This window comes from Mustela nivalis (assembly GCF_964662115.1).
Source record: "Mustela nivalis genome assembly, chromosome: 9".
Lineage (NCBI taxonomy): Eukaryota > Metazoa > Chordata > Mammalia > Carnivora > Mustelidae > Mustela > Mustela nivalis.
Window position 1 is genome coordinate 115,662,233 of NC_139028.1, and position 24,032 is coordinate 115,686,264.

Genomic DNA, 24,032 nt, shown 5'->3' on the forward strand with positions numbered 1-24,032 from the left:
TTATCTTCCACTGCATTTGTCCTATCATTCTTTCTGAGCTCCTGTTAGAAAGTGATACAGTATGTTGCATTCTACATCTGTCATGTCCAAAGAAAACCCTGTCGTATCAGCTTGTCCACAGGGAGTTTCTGAAATAAATAACATAGTCACATATTTGCATCATATGCTTTTCTCTGTGTCTCACGGCTGTGTAATTAGTTTGAATGTGCTTATTGCAATTTGTTGCAGATGATCAGCAATAGTTTAAACCCAGGGCAGCAGGAACAGCAGTGTCTGGGGACTTGCTAGAGACAAGAATCTCGGGCCTGATCCCGAGTTTACTATGTCTGAAGCTGTGACTTTTTTATCACGAGACCCTATGTGCTCCCTGTGCCTGTGAACGTTTGGTGGGGGCACTGGTTTAAACGTTGCACGCTTGTGGGGGGGCATGCTTGTTGCACAAACGGGCACTTCCTTTTGTCGTGGTACCTGTGCCGTTCAGCTCCTGTGCCAGGCCTTTCTCAGCGACGACTCACGACCAGTTTGCTTGGTGAGGATACTGAGATTACCTTTCGCAAGACTTCAGGGCCAGCCAGTAGTGGAGCCAGCATGGGAATCCGGGTCCGTGTAGATGCTTAACAGTCCTCACAGGGCTGGGGAGGAAGTGATGTTTATTTGATGAAAACAAGTGGTTGTAGGTGGTGTACATATGTACCACATTTGGGACCTTTTTGAATATTCTGTGTAGGCGGCACCCTGGAAAATTAATCGGAGGGTCTGATGTTCTCATACATTTACAGAGAATTTAACCGCCTGACTGTATTAGTTCCTGTGTCACAGATAGGACGGCACCGTTTCCCCCAGAAACAGTGCTACTGCCTCACTGCTTTGAATTAAAGGTACCATGGCCCAGATTTTGCTTCCAAGAGGGAAGGTATTTCATTAATCTTAGAAGACCGTTAATTAAATGGCAGGTCTGAACTAAATAGGTTTATGGATCCTTTGGTCCTGTTTTGTGCATGTTGGATGGTCGTTTTCACCTGTGTCTTGAGTTCTGGGGAGTGCAGAGCACAGTGGAGGCCTTCTGTGGCAAGCTGACAGGTCACTCCCCAGTGACCCACCTGCCTGACCTTCAGCTCTTTTAGAGAAAACCCTGCTTGCAAGCCACTTAATCCAATTTACAAAACAACTCTGAGGGGACGCCTGGGTGCCTCAGTTGGTTGGGCATCTGACTCTCGGTTTTGGCTCAGGTCTGGATTTCAGGGTCGTGAGATCAAGCCCACATCAGGGTCTACATTCAGTGCGGAGTCTACTTAAGACTCTCTCTCCCACCCCACTGTGCATGTGAGCGCCAGCTCACTCTTTCTGTCTTAAATAAATAAGTAGGAACACCTGGGTGGCTCAGTCGGTTGAGTTTCTGCCTTTGGCTGGGGTCATGATTCCGGGGTCCTGGGATCGAGTCTATGTCGGGCTCTCTGCTCACTGGGGAGTCTCTTTCTCCCGCTCCCGCTGCTTGTGCTCTCTGTGTCAAGTAAATAAAATCTTAAAAAGAAAAAGATTCAAATAGATAAGTAAAAATCTAAAAACAACAGCAACAAACAAAACCCCAAACCCAAAGAAACAAAACAACTCAGGGATTTTGAAGAAAGATGGTTTGGTTTTATTTACCATTTCCCTCTTGGTCTTGTTAATAGAAAAGCTGGTGATTTGGTTTACTGTAAGAAATTCTATGCCTTTTTATCCCTAAATCCTATTGAGGTATAGCTAGGGTATGAATTTCACAGTGTATTTATATTAAGTAAAAACTAGTGGTTGAAGTGCTGGCCCCTTTCAGTTTTTCTGAGTATCTTAGTTGTATATTTTAAAGGACTCCATTTTACCACAGGGCCCTGGTTGAACTTTGTAACTGTTAGTTCATACCTAGCTTGTTTACTTCAAAGGACATGAGTAGAAGCTAGAGTAACTTAATATTCTGGTGCTATTCATTTCCGGTCAGTTTGCTTTTTGGCCAAAAGATAAAATACGTGTTTGCTTAAGGAGTCTACTGTGGTTTTATTTTATTTTTAAGTTTGTAACGTACCCAGTTTAAAGAAAATGCAGTGGAAATGCGTATTTCAAAGTGTTCTGATTTTTTAAAATGCTATTCTAATTCAGGATGGTGAAAAATGAAAGGACTTAGGCATTTTTAAATAGTTGCTGAAAAATTCCTGCTCTCATGCTTAAATAAGTATAATAAAACAGGAAGTCACAGGCTTGGGGTTCAGAGGAGCTGGCTGGTCAGGTAGCACATGCTGCAAACTGCCGGAGCGCACAGACCAGCTACGTGGCGGCTCATCGTAACACAGTAGGCCCCGAGGCTGGCTGGCAGCTTGCGACCTGGTGGTGATTTGGAGATGTGGCTCTGCCATCACTTAGAGCCTTTTTTGTCTCGGACATCCAGCCAGATGCAGAGGAGAGTGCATGGAGGTTTTTATGGTTTATGGCACACTGGGGAAGACATCGTCATGTGGCAGTACCTACTTGCCCAGGAAGTTGGGAGCGTGGTCTGTGTAAGCTCCTAGGGAAAGGAGAATGGGTCTGTAGATAGCTGGGCCAGCACCCTGTGACCGCACCCTGCCGGGTGGGCTGCGAAGGCGCTGGGTGGACACCCACGTCATCTCAGAGATAGCCGGGAGGGAAGAAAGTTAGAGTCAGTGGAAACCTGATTGCCCTCTGAGCCAGGGACACTCAACTTCTGTAAAGGACCAGGTAGTAAATATTTCAGGCTCTGCGGGCCACATTCGGTCTCTGTCACACATTCTTCTCTTCTCTTTTCCTAAAACAACCCTTTAAAAATATCTAAACCATTCTTAGTGTGCAGGCTGCGGGCGGGATCTGGTCTGTGGGCTGCAGTTTGCCGACTCCTGCTCTTAAGTCATCATGGCTAATTATCAGTCTTCTTATAAATCCGGTATTTAATGAGTTACTTTTATAAGGTTGAAATTCGGGGAGTCAGTTTTTACTTGTACTACATTGATGTGATTATATTCTGATCTGTAATTGAGGATTTATCTAGTTTGTGGGCAGTTATAGTTTCCACTTGATGGATGTGAGTGTTTATCTTGTTTATTGTTAAGGGCTTGATAATCAACTTGGCTTTTGTGTAATTGATTTCTTAGTGTTTTTTCATTATACTTTGCCTTTCTGTATGGGATTACAAAAATAAAAAAGGCATACTACTTTATGTTTTAGGATGTATTTATTGATTTTAGAGAGAGTGTGTGCACGTGAGTGGGGGGAGCATAGGGAGAAAGAGAGAAGCAGACTCCCAGCTGAGCACGGAGCCTGATGCTGGAAGGGGGGCTCAATCCTAGGACCCCAAGGTCATGACCTGAGACTAAATCAAGAGACAGCCACTCAACAACTGAGCCACTCAGGTGCCCCAAAAAGGCATACCACGTTATTTATTTATTAAAGATTTATTTATTTTAGAGAGCGTACATGTGGGTGCAGGGGGAGGGTGCAGCGGGGGTGGGGGATGAGGAGAGGGACAAGCCAACTGGCGCTGAGCAGAACCAGGACGCCCAGCTGGATCTCAGATTCCTGAGATCATGACCTGATCCGAAACCAAGAGACATGTAACCAACTGCGCCACCCAGGTGCCCTTAAAAAAAGCGTACTGCTTTTTTGGTGACTATTTTTTAAAAAATACTTCAGGCTGAATTATTAACTGTGTCCAGTTTTCTGAATTCAGGTGGAGAGACTTCCGTTAGATGATCAGAAATTTGATTTACAGGCCGGAATAAGCACAGTCTGACCTGATGTCAGTGGAGCATGGGAAAGTATTTGAATACAGCCTTTGCAGCTTTGCAGGCAGTGACTTTGCTGCAGTATTCAAAGTAAGTGCGATCGGGACATCTTGTGTGGCTCAGTCGTTTAAGTGTGTGCCTTCGGCTCAGGTCATGATCCCAGGGTCCTGGGATCCAGTGCCACACCAGGCTCCTTGCTCAGTGAGGAGCCTGCATCTCCCTCTGCCACTCCCACTGCTTCTGCTGTATCTCTTTCTCTGGTGGATAAATAAAATCTTTTTAAAAATTAAAAAAAATAATAAGTAAAAGGAACTCTTCTGTCAATTTGTAGACATCCCAAGGTCAAAATTTCCATGATTGACCTTGAAGACAAGGTGTGCAGACATGGACGATGAGGTTTTGGGGTTCTTGAAGGAACTTTTGCTCCTCGAGCTGCACTGGAGCTCCATTGCCTGCCCGGGTGCCCACATCTCCCCTTATAAACAGTGCAGATTAGTATGCGTGTGGAGTCCAAATGTGGCCTGTGTTTTTGCGTGAACACAGCTGTCTGCGTCCTCATACGCTTCGGTAGCAAGGAGGAGTCAGAGGGGTAGACCGTGCTGTTTTTAGGGTTTGCAGTTTTAAACTCCCAGATAAATGAGCCACGTTGCTCCAGCGGAAGCATTGGAGGCTGTGCTGACAGTGTCACTCTGGAAAGCTGCTTTCTTTCCTCCTTTGGAGTTACCTTTGCTAGCTTTGTGCCTTTTTTCCCTCCCTGTTTGATGAGGTTAAAATGGCATAATAACGTCTCTTTCGTGTGTTGGCCAATTTCCGCAATCTGAAAACCAAAAAAGCATTTATGGTTTCATTTCCACCATCTTCTTCCCTAAAGTTGCATTCTTGTCAGGAATACACCACCCCTGCTCTTCTGGCCTTGGTAATTGCCTCAGAAGTAGGAGTAGGTTGCTCTTGTGTTTGAACTTGTGTTTGTCCTTCACTAACCAAAGTGTCATGCTCCCAGGGAGCTCTCCGCCTGCTCCTGGTCTTGAAGGTGAGAGACCTCGCATGTGGGCGGTTGCTGACCGTGCGAGAACCTGTGACCCTGCTTTTTTAGCGTGTTCTGTGATGTCTTTGGTACATAATTAATGGCCTGATCATTAAGAGGAGAGAGGTGGCTGTGCTGTGTACTCGTGTCATTTGCTGAGCTTTGTGGCAAGCCCGTCTGTGCACAGGTTCCCCTGGAGTGCGGCACTGCCGCTCTGGGCTAGGTGAGCTGTCGAAGCAGCTGCTCACTGCTTGCTGTGTCTTCCTGTCGCTGCAGACTTGATGTGAGCATGTTGCTTTGTGTGTCTTTTGAAACATTTGAAGTTTTGGTTTTTTTTTTCTTTTTTCTTTTTTTGGAGCAGGGACAAACAACTTTTATAACCCCACATTTCATAATCTTACCTGAAACTTTTTCCCTTAAGGGGTCCTTTTTTTTTTTTTTTAAGTTCCCTTAAAACTTGGCTTATATTTTAAAGTCTGCGATTGTGTATGCAGTAGTGAAGTCACGGGAAGTGCATACACTTCTGCACGCCCTTGAGTCACCTGCCGTGGCGCGCGTCTGTCTTCTGTTCCTGGATCGGTCAGTATGACTGGCTCTATACATAAAGTTTGCCCTCCACAATCTCCAATTTTTAAAAAAAAATTTTTGAACAGATGTTCATGAAAATACTAAATCAGGGTATATTCATACCTGATCTCCTAGTATGGTTGATTTAGCAAAAATGAGTATTTCTCAAAATGTATGTGTGCTCTCCATATGACCTGTGCAGCTTCCTTCCTTCCACCTAGGCTCTCCCAACACAGCATTTCACCTGGACGTGTGTAGCTTCTCACACGTGTTTTGGTGGTGATGGTACCAGGAGCCAGTCTGCTGCGTGGACAGTAGGGCTGCCGTTGACCCGTGGGTTTGGGCGTTACATGAAGTGAGAATGTGTGTTACCAGACCCTGAGTTGGTGTTCTGCGTTGCGCGTCTTTGGCAGATAGGAGTGACTTGTGAGTAGTCCTGTCCCTCATCAGGACTTCTGTTTGATGCTGTCGCCTTGCCCTGTGCTGCTCAGAAGTGGCGTTTGAGCGTGTCTTGTCATGGCAGCTGCAGATGACGTTGTGACTCCTGTGCTTCCTGTTTCTTGTTGTGACCGGTCAGGACCCTCCTAACTCTGTAACTTGAAGAAAGCAAACTTCCTGTTCTCGCTGCTGAGGAAGGGTGGGAGGGAGAGGAAGAAGAGTGTGTCTCTGGCCCCTTACCGTCCAGTGTACCGTCCAGCGGTCCTCCTGACAACTGAGGGTGCTGGTTTCCCTCAGTCGTTGACAGTGGGGTTTTAGTTTAGTTTCTTTTTTAAGAATAGCACAGATTTTATCATTTTATGGCTTTCAGACTTTGACCTGTGAAAGTGCTCTTAGTGGCTGAAAGTGCTAGTTTGTGGTGGTGATTTATTTAATTCTTAAGTATTCTGACGAATACTAGGTACTTAGGTCACAGTGCTTGTCATTTGTTGCTTGAAGATATTACTTATGTGTAAGAATGTGTTCTTCAACTGTAGGAAAGGGTTTACTTTCTTGCTTTTCCAGGGTTAAATTCTTTTTTTTTTTTTTTTTTTTTTTTTTTTAAAGTATGGGGCTCAAACTCATGAAGTCATGAGATCAAGACCTGAGCGGAGATCAAGAGTCAGACACTTCTCCAACTGAGCCACCCAGGCGCCCCTGCCAGTGATAAATTCTCAACAGAGTGTGGATGGGTTAATTTTTTAGGTTAAAATCATCCCAAGTTTAAGCATTTAAGTCAGAATTTTTTTTTAATCAATAAAACTATTTTCTGAGAAAGAAAAATCCTGCTGATTTTACTTATTTAGAAAGTATTTTATAGGTTCAATATGACACTTATTTTACTTATATGACTCAAGTTGGCATTTTAGATTGTAAAACTCAACTGAAATTTGAAAAATTAATATGTGAAATTTTATTTGAAATACTCTCTGCATTTTGTTTAGACCAGCATGTTTTGGAAATTTGATCTTCATTCATCATCCCACATAGACACACTTCTAGAAAGAGAAGATGTAACACTGAAGGAATTAATGGATGAGGAAGATGTTTTACAGGAATGTAAAGCTCAGAACCGCAAACTTATAGAGTTTCTGTTAAAAGCAGAATGTCTCGAAGATTTAGTCTCATTCATTATAGAAGAACCACCTCAAGACATGGATGAAAAGATCAGATACAAGTAAGAAAATTCAATCTTCTCTTTAGGGTGGGGTGAAGTGAAGTGGGGGTAGAATATTACGCTTGTCTTCCGGCAATTCCCCAGGGCTGTTGTAGACCGTGTAGAGTGTTAAGATGGTCCCGAGTGACAGACTCAGTGCAGCATTTAATCCCTTCTAAAACCGAGTCCAGTGAAATCACAGGGTTTTTAAAATGAGCATTCTAAATTGCAGTTAGAAGGCTTTGTGGAAGGGCAAAGTGCTTTATAAACAGTGATGAAGTTTCTGAAAATAGTAAGACGATTCAAGTAAGTATTTTCTCTTCTTTGCAAGTAGGAAGATAGAGATGATGTTCCTGCCCCAGATCACCTGGCAAATCTAAGCCAGAGCCAGGGTTATGAAGACCGTTACTGCTACAAGAAATTTGGGCTTTTGTTAAAGATAAGGGAGTGGGTCTTGGTGAACATCAGTGGAGGTAAATTTAAGTGGCTAGCACCTTGGGTCACCATAGAGGGTTTATGTCCTCCTCACTAGTCTCTCCTGCTCACCGCTGAGCAGTAGTGCGGGGGTGGAGGAGGCAGGTGGTTAGGGGGCTTCATCACCGTCTCTTACGACCCTCGGACCGGCCATGGTTGGAAACCCGTTGTGAGCACTCGACGCGCATGTCAGGTACTGCGGGTGCAATGGACCGTCTCCCTCTGCGCTGGGCTCTTTCCCTCCTCCCCAGAAAGTGGGAGAGATGCAGGAACAGAAAGTCATTAATATCAAGCATTAAATAAAAACTTAATGGAATAGGAAGAATTAAAGCTTTTGGTAGATTTTTCTTTGCCCTTTCTCCCCTAGCCTCTTCCTTTTTTCAGATATCTTTTTCTTTCTTTATGGGGAGAATTTTGCTGTCAGGGAAGAAAACTTACTAATGCTTTCAGGCTACTGGTAGCTTGGGCTTTCAGATAGGCGAGGTTGTGTTCTCTGCTGGCCATTAAGATGGACAGCGAGCATTAGCGACAGCCTCCACTCAAAAGTGCCCTAAACCAGAGGAGGAAAGGAATGCGGCAGCGGGGAGACCAGCATCCTCCCATGCCCCGGAAGACCGACACCGGGCTGCTCTCGGATTCCCTTCCCAGTGACCCAGGACGTGTGGGTGCGGCTTGTCGCGGGGTTTATCCTGGTGGGAGTCGGGATGCTGTGGGCTCTGTGTCCAGCCAACCTGAAGGGGGGTCACAGTCCCCTCTTAGAGAATTTGAGCCAAAGGGGTTACCCTTCCACGGTTGGTTTCCTCAGCAGCCGAGTGAAGCTAATACCTCTTTAAGAAGAATTGGCACACCACACCTTAGGGATGGTGCTTATTTCACCAAAAAGTGGTCATGTCTTTTGTAGTATTGCCTTGGCCCGCGCTATTTTTGCGCTCCCTTTGAGGCTGCAAGAGCAGGCGGGCCTCCCTGGACACACAGCCTTGTGAGTGGCCCCATTTTGAGGGTCCGTGACTTGCGCTGGGCAGATGAGCTCTGCTGCACTTCTGGCCAGGTTGGAGACCCCCGCTGGGCGTGAGATCCGCGCTTCACGGCTGTATCCATGGAGGGTGCCAGCAGGTGGGATCTGAAAGCTTTCCGGGGCTGAGATTGATCTGTGATTACCTCAGGAAATGTAGACTAGTGCTTCTAGTCTGGGGATAGAGTGATTGCTGTGTTTTGTGTCTCATAACTTTATATTAGTTACACGTGGGCTGAATTCATCACTGTCCTAAGTGATCATATACAAGGTATTAAACATTTGTCATTTTGCACCCACCTTTTTAATCTTAATGACAGATATCTCAGTTCTAAATAATTCAGTAGAAATTTGAACTAACGGAACTTTGAGAATAGGTCCTTGTAGTATAATCAGTCCTAAAGCTAAGATGCTGTTGGTTGGGTTGAGGTTCCTATAGAGGGACTGCAGGGGACTGCCATCCCGAAAGCCGAGGGGAGCCAGGCCTCAGGAAGGAGAGCTGGGACAGGCAGGTCGGGGGTGCTCTTGACAGAGCATGTGGCCCATCACTGTAGTTCTCTAGAGTGCTGGAGACAAGAGCCTGGCCGGAATGCCTCTGAGGAAGTACTGGCCACCGAGCAGAGACCGTTCTTTCTAGAGTCTCCCGGGAAAGCAGCAGAGAGAGAAAGTTGGTGCTGCAGGCAGATCGAGTCGGGAGAGGTACAGTGGCATTTTTATCCCTGGTGGGGCAACTGGCGGCACGTTTGTGTGCTGCCGAGAGCCATGCAGTGTGGCGGGAGCTGCTGGCCAGAGGGAGGGCCCTCCGGGGATGTGCTGTGCCAGAGCAGGTGGGAAGCCGGCGATCCAAAGGACGGTGGAGGGCGGCTTTTGGAGCAGTGGGCTCTGTGGGTAGGGAGGAGGGAGGCGCCTAGATGCACGTGGTGGGGGTAGTCTCTTCTGATTGCTTCCAGGTTGTCACCACAAAGGAGGCGAGGTGAGAGCATGCAGCGGGAGAGGCAGAGTGAAATGGGGAGGGGGTCTCTGGGTGTGTTAGAAGCTTCTCTAAGTTTAAGGAGAGAGGAATGCCAGCCTGTCCAGAACCGGGACTTTGAGCCCTACGTATAGTACCCAGGCCCCATATGCGTGCTGCATTATCTAGATCATGTGTCTCAGTCACTGGAAAAATACCTGAAAAATCCGTGAAAAAGATGTTCTAAATGCCCATGTCCTGTTCCGGACCTTGTGTGTCAGGATTTGGAGACGATACCGTACGCAACGTGGTTTACCGGCGCTTTATTTGCCAGCAGTTTCCGATGGGGCAGTTGAGACAGTGCACCCCCCAGCCCCCAAACCAGCATCTTGGAAGTTTTATGAAGTGGAAAATAAAGAGGAATAAAAACAGCGAGCTTTCCTTCTTCTCGGGCCTCCTTCTCAGTATTTTGTATTATCCTTCCCCACGAGGTAAAGGCTACAGTGTTAATTTTACAGACTTGGAAATGGAGGCCAGGGAGGTTAAGTAACTTGTTCAAGGTGATGTGGCTTGTAAGTGGAAGAGACAGTCTGGACCTAGGTGGTGACCGCCCAGAAGCCACACCTGCAGCTGCTGCGTTAGCCCGCCGCTGGCATCGCGGCGCCTCTGTGTTACAGCCTCCTCGAGCCCATGTGTGCCATAAAGAAAGAAAGACGGACTTTAATTTGAGCCTCAGAAGAAAGCTCTTAGATAATACGTTCTTTGTGCACATACACCTGCCACATCGGTTTGTTCTTTTCCGTCCGCTTCCTCCCTACTGAGGTTCACGTGGGGACGTACGTACTGCTCTATCTTCCGACCTCACGGCAGACCCCCGCGGTGGCTGCGGCTTTCTGGTTTGTGGCCGGTGGCCTCTTGAGCCAGGGGCCTCACGGCCAGCCGCCTTGTTTGTCTTGGATGCCTCGAGGGCTGTTGTCTGGGTTCCAGGCAGCAGCCCTCGCCTGTCCGATAGCAACTTGTCGCTGTTTTGTCACGTCCCTGTCCGGCCAGCCTTGACTTGCCACTGCAGAGGACTAGTTGCTGCTGGATCCTGGCTTCTTGACAGGGAGGAATTAAGAGCAGAGACGTGAACTTGGGGGTGGCGGAGAGCATCGTTGGACCGGCCTTGGAGTCTGCACTTGTTGCTGTTGAAAACAGAAGAGAAAATGTGGCAAGAGGAGTGAGCGGAGGAGGCGGATTCGCTGTCTGATGTCAGAGAGAGTGCTCTGGTGGTCAGCGGCAAGCAGGCCTTCAGGGCTGCAGCTGTTCCCAGGGCTGTGCAGTCTGCGGAAGAGCTCCGTGTCCACAGCAGTGAGACCTGACGCCGGGCGGATCCCTGGGAGACCCAGGAAGGCCGGCGTGCCAGCTGGTGTTTCGCGCGCCGCTCTCCTCCTTGGTGACTCAGGCTGATGTCATGTTCTCTACTTCCAACGTCACAGCAGTGATTCTCTTAAGGTGCAGTACAGGCCCTCCCAAACTCGCAGCCTTGTGAAGACAGAGGTGGCGGGTCTTGGAACCAGAATGTGTCTGGAGAACTTACAGGGTGCCGTACGTAGTGCAGTTTCCTGGAAACCGGCATCCCCCACCGTTGTCCTGTAGGCGCTGGTTGTGTTGCAAGCTCTGCTGCTGACGGCTGTGGCCAGAGGGGTCCCGTGCCCTGCCCGAGGCGCGGTCTCCCCGTGCTCCCGAGCCCTAGGTGTGCTCTAGTTTTGTTAGGGAAAGTGTATCCTGTAGAAGCTTGCTTTAGAAGTAAGTTTTTAGATACAGTAGAAAATTCACTATAATCTAGAGGTTGGACAGAATGGATTGAAATGATTTTCTAATTCCCAGAGGTGATTTTGTTATTTTTCACAAAATTTTAGGAAACATTTCTGATTTGTGTTCTACTTTATGGAACTGTTAACGTGGATGATGACACGAGTGTCCTGTTCTTCTAGGTATCCAAATATATCTTGTGAGTTGCTCACTTCCGATGTCTCCCAGATGAACGATAGGCTGGGGGAAGACGAGTCCCTGCTCGTGAGGTTATATAGCTTCCTCCTAAACGACTCCCCCTTGAACCCGCTACTTGCCAGCTTCTTCAGCAAGGTGCTCAGTATTCTTATCAGCAGAAAACCAGAACAGGTAAATACCATTTTCCAGAAGGTAAGTATTAGGGCTGATTGTCCTCCTGAGACGATCCCCTGTAATTGTGTTCTGAGTGTCCTTCAGTCCAGGTTCTGCAGCGGAGTGTACTTAAATACACGGACTTAACTCTGCCCTCCACATCCACGACCATGTTCTAGCTTGATGTGTTCTCTTTGGATCGCCTCACGGCCCAGCACAGCAGTGTACTTTGGTCTCCTCTCTTGACCAGTAGCTGCAAGCACGAGCGCGTGGGCTGTCCGCTGGCGAAGGCAGCGCCGTGCCTCATACTGAGTGGCCGAAGATGCGAGTGGCATTGTAGTGACTGGGGAAGCGACAGTTGTTTTTGTGTGTGTGTTTTTTTTTTCTTTCCAGTAATGATGAGCACAACACAAATGAGGCTGTAAATCAAAAAGCTTTTCCGTAAATGTAATTGATTAGTTTATACAAATGATGACAATTTTGTTTTGATTCCACTCAAAATCTTAAGTGTTTAGCTTGAGATGTCTCTGTTTATTTTATTATTATTATTTTAAGGTTTTATTTATTTATTTTAGGGAGCGAGGGAGAGAGAGAGAGAGCGTGCGGGCACATGAGCCGGGGGAGGGGCAGAGGGAGAGGCAGACACCTGCTGAGCACAGAGCCCAAGTAGAGCTCAATCCCAACGACCCTGAGATCATGAACAGAGCCAGAGTCAGACGCTCCACCGGCTGAGCCACCCCGGCGCCTCGAGATGTCTCTGTTTAGACTGCCTTTCCCATCCAGTAGTGCTGGGCAGAAAACCCTACTTCACTGTAGAGGGAACTGTCCTTCTCTCCTCCCCGTCTCCCCCGCGACCCCTCACATGTGTTTTGTTCCTGAACAGCGCAGACACACTTGGGAAATTGATTTTCCAAGGATCTGCCGTATGTGTAGTGGTTCTCAGAGCACGGTTTCGTGACCAGCAGCGTGAGAACCACCTGAGAATCTGACAGAAATGCAAGCCTCACCTCACACCTCATGAGTCAGACTGTCTGAGGGGGGCGCCCAGGCCATCTGGGAGTTCCAGTAAGTCTTCTAGATGACTTTGATGCACACTGAGATTTGAGAGTCACAGCTCTAGTGCACACTGGTGTGAAGAAGGGTGTGCTTACGGGGAGATTCTGCTCCACTCCTGGAAACAGGCACCCGAGGAACAGCAAGAGCCTCCGATGCTCCACGCATAGACGTGCCAGAGTGCGATGCCAGGGCTGCGGTTGGTTGAACCGGCCGGGCCTAGCTCCTCCCCGATGGGAAACAGGCTCCGTGACCCGTCCTTTGCTGTCCTTTGCCAACGCAGAGTGGATGCGTGTTTTATTTTAGACAAGATTGGACTTATGTTCTTAATTAGGCGGGATTATGCCCCGAGATGTATTGGAATCGAGGTTCGTTTTTCTTAGAGGGTAACCCCCGAATCCCGATTCCTGTCGTACAGGCTGTCTTTTTCTCTTCTGCCTTCTGGCGAGAACGGACGGGGCTGCTGAGCGTCCTGGCGGATTTTGCACGCCGTCCCCAGCCCGAGTCCTGGTCCTTTCAGGTGGCTGCAGCTGTGACGGACACAGGCCTTCCGCCGGCATCGTGGTTTTTCTCTTTGCTCCGGGCTAGGGGAGCCCAAATTCAGGGGCTCTGCTTCTCACTGTACCTTTGATACAAGCGAGAACACTCGAAGCCTTCTGGGACTCTGAGGGTTGGCGCTGCCCTTGTGGGTCCCATGTGTCGCGCCCGGGCGCTGGCATTTGCCGATGCAGGGCTCAGAGGGGGGCCTGTCACTCGGCGGCTCTGCGTGCTTCTTGGCTTAGGGCTCTCGGAAGGAGAATGAGAGGATTCGGTCACCGTCGCTCTTCTAGCGCCTTTCTCGGTTGGAGGACTAAGGGCGGAAATGGTTTCTGTCCCGTGAGATGTGAGCGAGGCCGTGTGTGGCTGCGGGGACCGAGGACACCGGGGGCCCGGCCTGGCTCCTCTGATGCAGTCGTTCAGCTCACAGGCCAGGCCGGCCGGCCGCAGGGTTCCTTCGGTGTCAGAAGCGGTAGCATCTCTGCGGCGTCATCTTCCCTCGGGGACCCCTCGCTGTCCTTGTGGTACTGTCCGCAGCCCTGGCCGCAGTTCGTGCCTTTGGCCTCCTGAGCTGGTGCTTTCGCCACAGAACCACGCTGTATCTCTGGCTTTTTCCTCTTTTCTCCTCCGCTGTGCTTGTAACAACTACTGTGTGACTCAGTTGTGATGGATTAATTGTGTCTCACTTCTCGAAGGCTCTTGTTGCCACATTTTACCTCCCTGTTCAGAGGAGCGGCAGGTCACAGGTGCTGCTCTGTTTGCGCCAGCGGGTGTGAAGCGATTTTTGTCATCTCTGGCTCGTAGACTTCATCCCTGGGATGGCGGCAGGGTTTGTGGCTTTTGTGGCACGCCGATCTAAGTTGAAACTTCAGCCCAGCCACCGTTGGGCTCTGGCAAGACACTTCACTGGCCTGTGCCTAGGTTTTCCTATCTGGCACTCCCGAGTGGGGCAGCCCCTCCTCGAGGGCATCGAGAGGGTTCTCTGAGACTTAGCTGCTGCCACACTGGCCACATTGCTTCCGTGACATTTGAAGAGATACTGGGTGCAGATGGGCAGAAGGCCCACAGGGGTGTGCAGGACAGAACTCTCTGCCTCTTCTTGCAGAGAAGAGAGACCCAGGTGGCAGTGGTAACATCTCGGGTCCCTGTGTAGCTGCCCGTCTCCTCCACGCTCACCCTCCTGGTGTCCATCTCGTTAGCGAGCAGCTGACGTCGGGCCACACGTGATGTTGTGTAGCAGCTGAGCTTGCCGCCAGGACGGACTTACAAACACTTGTTTTTGAATTGTTTTTTCCTACTTGCTAGGGGCTGATGAGGATTTTGAGTATTTACTCTGCATTTTAGTGTAGTCTGAGGGACTTGCTTTATGTCCATAAGCTGCTGAATGGTATGTTCTTGGGCTCTCTCTAGGGCATTAAATTATTTATCCTTACTCTCTGACAGTTAATAATGAAAGTGAACAGAAATAAAAGACTTTGTTATGGTGTATTTATGTGAGGAAACGTGTGATAATTTGAGGTTTTTTTTCCCAAGGGGTTTTGCGCACGCTCTCCCGTCTGGTTCCAGCTCAGCGGCTGCCAGTCCTCCACGCAGGGCAGCGGTGGGTTTTGAGAGGGGCAGTTCGAGGGGTCAGGATGGACTACGCCGGAAAGGTGGTGGCTCCCCGGTTATGTGTCTTTCAGTTTTGGTTTGTTCTCCTCTAGATTGTGGATTTCTTGAAGAAGAAACGTGATTTCGTAGACCTTATCATAAAGCACATAGGAACTTCGGCCATCATGGACTTGTTGCTCAGGCTCCTGACGTGCATTGAGCCTCCGCAGCCCAGGCAAGATGTGCTGAACGTGAGTAGAATCAGGACCCCTGCACTGGCGCGGGGTGCGGCCCCGGAGCCTGCAGGGCTGCTGGGTGCTGGGAGGGATTCCAGGGGCTTGGAGAGGAAGGTTGTCTGGGAAACGGGGCGGGGGTGGGACTTTCAGTGGGGAGGGCAGGGTGGGGAAGGAAGGAGGTTCCAAGGTACGAAGAGATTACGATTTTGCAGGGTTTTGCAGGGTTCATGTCCCAGATGTGCGCATCTGGAGGGGCCTGCGGTGTTTCTTTGTGAGCGGTCCTTTACTCCCTGCTCGTTTGGTTTTCAGTGGTAGTGGGGCAGTGGAATGGGTTGAAAATGCATTTAAAGCTTGTCTCGTGGAAAGAGCAGGAGATGCGGAGCTGCAAATCTGGTCTGGGGATTCCATGAGGCACCACTCTTGAGATCGAGACCACACCGCAGGGTCAGGGCTGCAAGGACGCGTGTTCCAGGAAGGGAGCCGTCAGGGTAGTGTTCCTCTTGTGGTAGTTAGGATCATAGGAGAAGAGCAGAATGGGGCTTACTTCCAAAAGCACACGTATTTTAAAATTTTGGTGGATGGTTATTTTAGGATACGTGTGCCCCTTGAAGAGCTGTCTTAAGTGGATTTGGGTGGGAAGAGGGAGAGTGTGAGTAACTGAATATGAGGTTCCTCACAGGCTCTCATCTTTGCCTCTTCTTCTTGTCTTCTGTCTTCTCCTCTCTGATTCTCTTCACTCCCTTTTTCCAGAACCTTCCCCATCCCGTTCCATCCCAAACCCTAGCACCTACTCATTTCTTTGAAATTAGTTTTATTGGAAATGGTGATTTTAATTAAAGACTGGAAGAGCCAGAGGAGAGGCAGGAGGGCCTGTCAGGTGGTATTCCAGGAAAGGCATGTTCTGCTGAGGTGAGCAGGCATGCTTAGGCACGTGTTTGTGTGAGGGGGATGCGGTCAGGGCTGGCTCTGTAGAACCAGGCAGAGATGTCCTGAGAACCGTGGTCATCATGAAGACACCAGCTGAGGGTATCTAGTGAATGTCCTGGAGTTGCCTGTAGGAAGGTTGTTGGTTCTTTTTAGGTGTGTTTTGTGGCTATCTTTTCTCAGAAGATGTTGAAGATTCCAGGAAAGATTGTTGAGGGCAAGGGGAGGGGTCACCTTTGGATTGCTCTAGGGAGTAGTGATTAAGTATAGTTTTTTAGAATTCTTTTGTCACTTCTGAGTTGAATTTTAGTGCCATTTCTTCTGGAGCGATATGGTGATAGGCAGTTAATAAAGACTTAGTTAGGTTAGGGGAAGGGTGGTTAGAAACTTAGATTTGGGTGCCCGCCATGGCGACCTAGGTTCTTACTAATGGCTGTGGAGGCAGTAGGAGTGTGGGGCTGATCCTTTCATAGTGCACAAAGTTTCCTTCCTTCTTCCCTGGTGGTCAGGCCCCTCTCCACCCTCCACCCCACTGCGGCTAAAGTGTGGCCCCAGGTGTCACGTGGGGACTCAGGTCTCACCTCTGCCCTACTGAATCAGAGTGTGCGTTTTGGCAAGATCCCCAGGAGGGTGACTGATATGCCCATTTTGAAACCGATCTAAAAATACAAAGTTGGACCTCTAGCTTTGTACCCTCTCGTAGCTTTGTTTTCATCTTCCTTGGGCACCGTTCTCTTTAAGGAGCAGGCAGCTGTGCCCTTAGCAAATTGTGTTTGATTTCTTGCCACCCAGCCCCGTGCCTCCCTGTTTCCCCCAGTTTCCCTTTAACCTTTGGGTTTTGTTTTGAGGTGGTTTCTGGTTTTTTTTTTTGGTCCTTTCTTGACTGTAAGTGCCTTGTTACGTTGCTTCTCTTCCTGCCTAACATTCTGGTAGCTGATATTTAATTTATTCTCCCTGTTCTTCTTCTCTTCTTATTTTCATTCACGGCGGTACTTCACATGTAGATGAGAAAGAGATTGTCCTGAGCAGGATACTGGCTCTTTACTAACTCCTGATGGGGCACATGAACTCGACTGCTGTGGTGCCCTGCCCCCATGCTTCCTGTGGCTATTTTGGTTTTGGAGTCTGAAAGTTCATCATATATTTTAACCCAGAGGCTTGATACTAAATACTGCTTTTCTTAGTCTTTCTGAAGCTGCCCCCCTCCTTTTTTTAGATTGATTTGTTTACTTGAGAGCGTGCACAGGCATGGGAGTGGGGAGGGGCAGAGGGGGAGAGAGGATCTCAGGCAGACTCTTCTGAGGACAGAGACTGACCCTGAGATCCCAACCAGCGCTCTGATCTAGGCTCCTAACTGACTGAGCCACCCAGGTGCCCCTCTGATGCTGAGGGTTAATACTGTCTTACAGAAAATGTATGAATTACACACACACACACACACACACACACACACACACACACACACACACCAAACAAAATACAGACCTTTTTAGTGCTTAGTATTTGAGAACTACTCTGTGTCTAAGAAGTTGATGTTAGAATTTTTTATGTGGGAATTGTAATTTGGGGCATAGTTGGTAGTGTTGGCTGTAGTTTCAATAATATATTCACTGGCATTTTCCTTGGGGGACTTTTAATTTCCTGTAGTGTTCAAAGTCCAGAGAAACCTGTAACATTCTACTTAAAATGTGATGGATATTTCCAAGTATGTTAATCTTCATTGGGGTTTGAACAAGAGCCACGCATTGCTATGATTACCTCTACAATGTGTTTTACAGTGGTTAAATGAGGAGCAAATTATCCAGAGACTTGTGGAAATAGTTCATCCATCGCAAGAAGAAGATGTAAGTTCTCTTGTGTGACTGTAAACTTGATTTTTTTGAAAAAGTGGAACTGTGTTTATTTGGGCATAGAGCATAATTGTAGGAGGCATGAAGGTAGAGGACAGGTAAAATCTGGCATTCTTTAAGTTGACAATTTTCTAATCACTAAAGGCTTTAAAAAATATTACATTTTGCTGATGCCAGAACATTTTTCAGAAACACGGACATCAGCAGGCCCTGGTTCTAGCACCATCTTCTGGAGCTTGGAGCTGAATCTGCTTGCTTTTGTTACAGACCTCCTCTGTCCTACTTCTTTTTCCTTCTGTACACATCGTTAGCCCAAATGGTGTGGCCGCATCTGCACTTTGTTTTCTGTTCTGGCTGCGCCGTGCAGCAGCACATCAGAATCTTTGCCACCGTTGTAGCTGTGGAGTGTTGAGCCCCTGGCACTCGTACTTCTTGGCCATTCTTGGCCATAGGCACTGACAGGTTTGTCTTTGTCCCAGGAGCTGAGGGGTGACTTGGCAATAGGATTGAGGCTGCTCTGCAGTTTGCAGACTGATCTCTGTGCTGAGGGGAAGCCCGGGGTCTCCCGGACTAGCCATTGGCCCCAGTGGAGGAGGCCCCCAGCTCTGCTGCTCCTTTTTAAAAAAAAAAAAAAAAGATTTTATTTATTTGAGGGAGAGAGAGAGAGAGAGAGCATGAGAGAGAAAGTCAGAGGGAGAAGCACACTCCCCATGGAGCTGGGACTCCTGGGATCATGACCTGAGCCAAAGGCAGTCGCTTAACCCACTGAGCCACTCAGGCACCCCCTGCCACTGCTCCTGCTGCCATCTTCTGTCGCAGCCCCGTGCGATTGCCCGTGTTTAGCCCTTTCTGCCTACAGACATGACAGCTCTGCGGCTCAGCCTCCTCTCTGGGAAGGAAGTGATTGTAGTAGATGTGCGGGCTGTGTTGTGGGGAGGTCAGGGGACCTTCCCGTGTGCCTTAAGTTGCCAGTTAGATTGAAGAGTAAGATGGTGGAGGAGGATGACGAAGGGGCAAAGGTACTCAGAGGATATTCCTGCTTATAAAGCTTGATTTAGCCCCTTCTCCTTGGGTGTATTCAGATACTTTGATACCTGGAATTTATGTTTAAAATTCATAAAAAGTTAACCACTAAAGGTGCTGTTGGTTCCCTTTGGGATAGTGCATCTGTGGTTTGTTCTGTTAACATTCAGAACACAGCCCAGTGTGCGCCTGCGTCGGCTGCTGCGGTGGGAGCAGCCCTGCGCAGCAGGGGCCTGCAAGCTGGTGGGGCTGGTAGCGCCTCCTGTGCCCAGGGCGGGGGTTGGATGCTTCCAGAGTGCTGCTCCCGTGTGATTCAGGTGTGGCCGGTGCAGGCTGTGGAGAGTGATGATGGGAGCGTGGCCTGTCCCCTTCACAGGGCATACACGTCCATGGGCAAGGCTTGCCTGTTGCTAGGTTTGCACATTCTCAGACAGAAGAGCTGATTGCTCAATAGGAAATCATGCCAGTCTGCAGGGCTCAGGGGAAGCCCGTGTGCAGCTCTTCTTCTTTTTCTTTTCTAAAGGACAAAGCATTTGGAGCATTAACAGCTTCTTTGCTTGACTTGTAAGAAAGTTAATTTTGCCTCTGGACAGTCCCGTTGATAACTTATGTTTTTTATTAAGTGATAAGTAACATGCTGAAGTCATACGGACCAGTTGATACTTACTAAGGAACGATTTGACTCCTAATTCTAGTCAGTGGACTTGCTACCCTGGTGTGTGTTGTCATCTCTGCTGGACATCACTCCCTGCCTGTCCTGGGCTCCAACTGCTCTGTCTGCGGGCGGTGCCCAGTGCCACGTGCCACAGAGCAGAATGCATTTGGGTGCTAAGATCTTAGATTTTCCTGTGAGGTAAACACACTGTACACTGGGAGACGATACAGTATTTCTTGCCCTTTGGTATATTCCAGAAAGCTATATTTGCTTTTTTTTTTTTTTTTTTTTTTTTTTAATTTAAATCAGTGCTGATTTAAAAGGTGATTTATCAGCTTCCATGCTGATAAAAATACAAAGAGTTGACCTTTGAACAACATAGGGGTTGGAGTGCCAACCCCCCATGAAATCGAAAATCCATGTAAAGCTTTTGACTCCATAAAACTTAACTGATAATAGCCTGCTGTTGGCCATAAGCCTTACCAATAAGGCCGCCCATCAGTTAACACATATTTTGTGTATGTATTACATCCCATGTTCTTACAGTAAAGCAAGTTAGAGAAAAAATGTTACTAAGAAAATCCCAAGTGAAAATACGTTTAAATAAGTACTGTACGTATTAAGAAAATCTTTGTGGAAGTGAACTTGTGTGGTTCAAACCCATGTTGTTCAAAGGTCAGCTGTGTTTTGGGGGGATGTATTGTTTTCAAGTTCTCAGTTGTAGAAATTTTTCCTTGCCAGAACTTTGTTTTTTGTTTTTTTAAAGATTTTATTTATTTATTGGAGATCACAAGCAGGCAGAGAGGCAGGCAGAGAGAGAGGAGGAAGCAGGCTCCCTGCTGAGCAGAGAGCTCCATCTGGGGCTCAATCCCAGGACCCTGGGATCATGACCCAAGCTGAAGGCAGAGGCTTTAAGCCACTGAGCCACCCAGGCGCCCCTCCTTGCCAGAACTTTGATGCCATGTCCCTACACATAGTGATCTCTGCTGTGCGGTATTGTTAGTGAAGCTCGTTGGCCTGGCAGGATCAGGTAGTCTTGGGTCTACCTGTGTTCCTTCTTCTTCTTCTTTTTTTAACCTACATTCCTTCTTCTGAGCTTGACGTTTTACTCACCGCAGCTTCTTAACGGCCAGTGTTAATTTGTGTTATTTCTTAAGCAATTTACTCGATAACGTTTTGTTATAAACTTGACATTTGACGTGTTTTATAGTTAAAATTGTACTTTTTTCCCTTAGCGGCATTCAAATGCTTCACAGTCACTTTGTGAAATTGTTCGCCTGAGCAGAGACCAGATGTTACAAATTCAGAACAGTACAGAACCAGATCCCCTGCTTGCCACTCTAGAAAAGTATGTTTAAAATTGTTCTTGTTCTTTTTTCTTATCTTTTTTTTTAATTGATGCTATTTGTTGTGTTACCAGTGTGAGTGGTTGGTAAGTCCTCCATCTGTGGGAATCATGACCCTGCAAGATACCCTTGGGTGGGGGAGGACCGGCTTAACCGATCTCAGCCATTTGTGATGCCCAGTGGATACCCGCAGGGTAAGAATGTAAAGAAATGACATTTATGCGTAGACTTGGAGCTTTTGAAATAGCTATAAACTAGAATTCCGTTAAGCTGTCGTAAGATGGGGTAGCACATGCTGAGTGTGGGTTACTGCTCCGCAGGTCTTTGGTGAAGAATAATTTCATACGCAAACTGATTTGACCCATCGTGGTCAAGGATTTTACCAGAAGTTCTTCTTAGGATTTACTGTGCCTTTGCAGCTGACTGGGGGCGACCTGACCAGACCTGATTCGAAGGGTTACAAGCCTTGTGTGTTTTTTGTCTGTGTACTGCTCTGTTCTTATTTTGAGACGATTCCTTGTGAGCAGCCATCTCATGTTTGGGTGGAAAATAGGAGGAGGATGGTGTGCTGTTTTGAAATTTGTGCATGGCCAGCCCGTGGATACTAGCTTCTCTAGATTCGCGCATTTTCGGAAGGAATACCTGCCGTTGCACACGGGCACACATTGGGTCTGCGTGCCCCCAGTGAGAAGAGCGAGGAGCAAATTAGAGATGTCGTATCATTTTTAAAGTCTGTCATCTGAGAAGTAGAGTTGTATTTTCCCAGGAAAGGATTTGACTGATTCTCTGAAGTAAGCGAAACTTAAATTATCAGCTTCTAGGTAAAACGTCAGTTTCCTTCCCCACTTCTGTTATTCTTGGCACTAGGGCATATATACTCTTTTTGTAAATATAAGACATTCCACATTCAAATACTAGTAATTATAGTAGTGTAAGGTTCAACCATATAAAATTGCCCTTTGAGTAGGTTAAAAAAAAAGGTTGAACACCATCAGTCTCATGGTTCATGACAGCATTGTCTAATAGAAAGAAAAGTCAGATGTCATTTTAACCCACTGAGCCACCCCGGCGACCCTCAGATGTCATTTTAAATGATGTAGTGGCCACATTCAAGTAAAAAATAGGTGAAATTAATTTTAATAATATATTAAATTGTTAAAAATATTTGAACAGATGCTTATTAAAAAAAAAAATCACTGAGGTATTATACATTCTTTTCTTTGCCAGAGTTTTGGAAAGCCAGCGTGTATTTTACACTTAGGATAGGTCAGTTCACACTCGTTACAGTTCGAGTGCAGTGGCCATCTGGGACCGCAGGTTCCCCCCAGATGCAGGACCGGGCAGCAGTTCGTGCTGAGTTTCAGCGCTCCCGGAGCCTCTTTCCTGGGGAGTGTGGCCCTGGAGCCTAGGTAGGGCCCAGTTGTACAGTTCAGACTGTGTCTTTAGTCCCAGTGATCAGGCAGCTCTAAACGGAACCATACATGGCAAGAATTGGGATTATTGAATATTCGTTGGAGTAAATGTCTTCAGAATCATGGTCATGATGAGTTAGGGGTCTGAGGATATCACCGGAGTTGGCAGTGGGGAAACTTACTCTACAGCAGTGCCTCCTGCATCCTTCTTGAGAATGAGAACCAGCCCCCTGTAGTATAATCAGACATGCTTCCGTGTTACGGTGATTCTTTCAGTAGCTATTGATAAAGAAAATACACAGTGACCAAAGGCTTCTACGGGTTTGGTAAACTTATTAATCATAATAGCATTTGTGTATGGCTGATGTATTACTAGGTGATAATGTACAATATTTGATAAACTGAGAAATATAGCAATATTGTATTATTAGGCCAATCTGCTGGCCGTACATAGTATACAGATGACCCAGCTCTTTATATGGCCTAACAGCCCACAGTTGGGGTGCCACAGTATGTATAAACACTTAAGTGTATGTGTGCTGTAGCACGTAAACAAAAGTTCGAAATGAGCTCAGGTTAGAGAGGATGGTCAAGATGGGTAGACGTACCAAAAGGTCCCTGGTAAAATGGATGCGAGTGTTAGGCAGCGATTAGCTTCGGTAGCAGTCAGGGCTTAAATTGAGTATATGCAGTTTAGTGGCTCTGGAATTCTTCAAAAGTTTAAAATTCCTTTAAAACCAGTTGTGTTAGAGAAGGTCGGACTGTGCCGCATTGATTCTTGATACGAAGGAGCTTAGAATGAGTTGGAGTTTGATCTCAGTCGGTTCAGGTTGCGCTCCTCTGACTACCTGTGTACAAAGCAGTCAAAACAAAAGTGCGCCGGAGTCTCAAGACCTGGTAAAGTCCTTGCAGGGCTTCGTGTGTAGAGCAGCTCCTGTGGGGAGTTTACTAATGCTGATCCGAGAACTTGGGTTTTTTTAAATGTGAAAAAAAAAAAAAATCCATTTCTCTGACGTGTAAATAAATGCTTTTACTGTTGAAGGAATACGAAAGCGCTCGTTTTATCCTGTCTGAGCAGCTCGGTCCTTTGGTTCGTGATTCCTTCTGTAGCGGCTGATATTCTTGTGTTTAGATAAGACTCATAATACAGTTCAGCTGTATGTTAACATCTTGACCGTTTGAGTTTTGCTGGTTATCATATCATTTTGTCCATTAGTGGGACGCTTTCATGGTTGTAGGCGACTGATGAAGCCATGAGCTAGGGAGGGCCTCTCTGGGAGCCACTCCCTCAGGCGTCAGTGTCCGTGAGCCTGTGACGCACTTGTGATAAGGAAGAACATTCCTCTGGAACGAGAAGGTGGACATCTGCGCCTGGACGCTGGGTCCATACTCTGCTGTGGCGTGAGGCTGCTCTTTGAAAAACAGATGTATTTCCCGTGAAAAAGCTGCCTGTTTTCTAGAGGCCAGTCTCAGGCCTAGTATTCGTTCTGTAGACTTACTGTGTGTTGAGTGATTTTTATAGTGCTGTTTTGGGTGAAGGTCTCACCATTTTAGTGCCGGTCTGGTAGTTGAAAGCTTCTTCCAGCAAGGCAGGGGGCGGGGGGAGGGATCCTCTGAAGTTAGCTTAGATACCAGTTTTATTTGCTTCCCCCAAATACAAAGGAGATTCTGTCCTACTTGCTGCCTTAGCCTGGCAAGGGGACTGGTGTTGGGTCGCAGTGAACTGAGCTGTACTGCGGGGTGGCTGGTGTCTCTGCTGGGTGAGCGGCAGGGGCAGCCCGGCTGTGTGTCCCGTTGTGAGGGTGAGGGTGGTCCCAGGTTTCCAACCACTCGGA

At 47.5% G+C, this 24,032-nt stretch overlaps 1 protein-coding gene across 33 annotated transcripts in view; it reads left to right on the forward strand.

Moving 5' to 3' along the window:
- PPP6R3 (protein phosphatase 6 regulatory subunit 3) overlaps positions 1-24,032 on the forward strand; it is a 141,901-nt gene that overhangs the window by 60,774 nt on the left and 57,095 nt on the right. For 19 of the 33 annotated variants that reach the window (XM_082748764.1, XM_082748771.1, XM_082748766.1 and 16 more), the window contains exons 3-7: positions 6,780-7,012; positions 11,403-11,589; positions 14,865-15,002; positions 17,690-17,755; positions 20,675-20,787. In XM_082748764.1, coding sequence (XP_082604890.1) covers positions 6,786-7,012; positions 11,403-11,589; positions 14,865-15,002; positions 17,690-17,755; positions 20,675-20,787 — 731 coding nt within the window. In that variant the 5' untranslated portion in view covers positions 6,780-6,785. Of the gene's footprint in view, positions 1-2,676; positions 2,728-6,779; positions 7,013-11,402; positions 11,590-14,864; positions 15,003-17,689; positions 17,756-20,674; positions 20,788-24,032 lie in introns of those variants that run through there. The other 14 variants (XM_082748775.1, XM_082748776.1, XM_082748778.1 and 11 more) reach the window with 3 other exon arrangements.